The 1,792-nt window shown below is 42.0% G+C and overlaps 1 protein-coding gene across 1 annotated transcript in view; it reads right to left on the reverse strand.

Annotated features, from left to right (window-relative positions):
* LOC108669541 (ethanolamine-phosphate phospho-lyase) overlaps nucleotides 1-1,792 on the reverse strand; it is an 18,368-nt gene that overhangs the window by 2,817 nt on the left and 13,759 nt on the right. The window contains exon 6 of the mRNA XM_018156898.2: nucleotides 770-1,019. Within this exon, the coding sequence (XP_018012387.1) occupies nucleotides 770-1,019 (250 nt within the window). The remainder of the gene's footprint in view (nucleotides 1-769; nucleotides 1,020-1,792) is intronic.

Here is a 1,792-nt window from a genome sequence, read left to right on the forward strand (position 1 = left end):
GGTCATGTGGTCAGTGATGGTCATGGTCAGTGATGGTCATGTGGTCAGTGATGGTCATGGTCAGTGATGGTCATGTGGTCAGTGATGGTCATGATCAGTGATGGTCATGGTCAGTGATGGTCATGTGGTCAGTGATGGTCATAGTCAGTGATGGTCATGATCAGTGATGGTCATGGTCAGTGATGGTCATGTGGTCAGTGATGGTCATAGTCAGTGATGGTCATAGTCAGTGATGGTCATAGTCAGTGATGGTCATAGTCAGTGATGGTCATAGTCAGTGATGGTCATGGTCAGTGATGGTCATGTGGTCAGTGATGGTCATGGTCAGTGATGGTCATGGTCAGTGATGGTCATGGTCCTTACTTAATAGCATCATAAAACAATTACGTATTCTGATGGCACGTCTATGAGGAAATATAAAATCACGCATGAAAAAGGGCGCTAATATCATTTAAACCTGCGTTGTTTTAAATATCAAAACGTGTAAAAAATTAGATAAACGCGGACTTTGAAAAAAGGTCACGTGTAAAAAGTTGCATCAACAGAACTTGCACCGCTTAGTTAATTTAGTGCTTATTAACTGTTAAACTGTCACTAAACACTTTTATCATTAGATATGCAAGTAATATGTAATACACAGTTAATTATATATTATTATATATAATAGTTAAGGTCTCACCTACAGTGAAGGCCTCACCTACAGTGAAGGCCTCACCTACAGTGAAGGCCTCACCTACAGTGAAGGCCTCACCTACAGTGAAGGCCTCACCAATAATTTGATGTTTGTCCATGAGACGTCGCAGAAGGTCCCCGAGAAGGCGGCCCGTGTTCAGAGCGGCCGTCATGAGCCCGTCCTCCTCGATGACGTCCAGCACGGCCCGTGCCACGGCGCACGACACGGCGTTACCACCGAACGTGTTGAAATATTCCATGCCCGTCGCCCCGAAGCTCTCCGCTATCGCTCTGAACACGGTAATAACTATGCCAATAACAGTAGTTTGTATTACTATGCTATCGCTCTAAACGCGGTAATAATTATGCCAATAACAGCAGTTTGAATTACTGCGCTATCGCTCTGAACACGGTAATAATTATGCCAATAACAGCAGTTTGTATTACTAAGTTATTCCTCAAAACACGGTAATAATTATGCCAATAACAGCAGTTTGTATTACTGCGCTATCGCTCTAAACACGGTGATAATTATGCCAATAACAGCAGTTTGTATTACTGCGCTATCGCTCTAAACACGGTGATAATTATGCCAATAACAGCAGCTTGCATTACTGCGCTATCGCTCTAAACACTGTAATAATTATGCCAATAACAGCAGTTTGTATCAATACCTTATCGCTCTAAAAACGGTAATAATTAAGCCAATAACAGCAGTTTGTATCAATACCTTATCGCTCTAAACACGGCAATAATTATTCCAATACTTTTGTTGTCAATAATACTAATTTTTACTTATAACATGATTAGTAGAATAAAAGAAGTTACAATTGCCATTATTGAAAATGTACCTCAATTTTTCATGTCTATGGGGCACAAATTTCAGTCTCCACTCCTAAACTCCAAACGCGGGAATAATTCAGTATACTTTGAGTAAGTGTCAGCAGTGTATGGAGCAGCAAGTGTCAGCAGCGTATGGAGCAAGTGTCAGCAGTGTATGGAGCAAGTGTCAGCAGTGTATGGAGCAGCAAGTGTCAGCAGTGTATGGAGCAGCAAGTGTCAGCAGTGTATGGAGCAAGTGTCAGCAGTGTATGGAGCAAGTGTCAGCAGTGTATGGAGC

This window comes from Hyalella azteca, unplaced genomic scaffold (assembly GCF_000764305.2).
Source record: "Hyalella azteca isolate HAZT.00-mixed unplaced genomic scaffold, Hazt_2.0.2 contig12555, whole genome shotgun sequence".
Lineage (NCBI taxonomy): Eukaryota > Metazoa > Arthropoda > Malacostraca > Amphipoda > Hyalellidae > Hyalella > Hyalella azteca.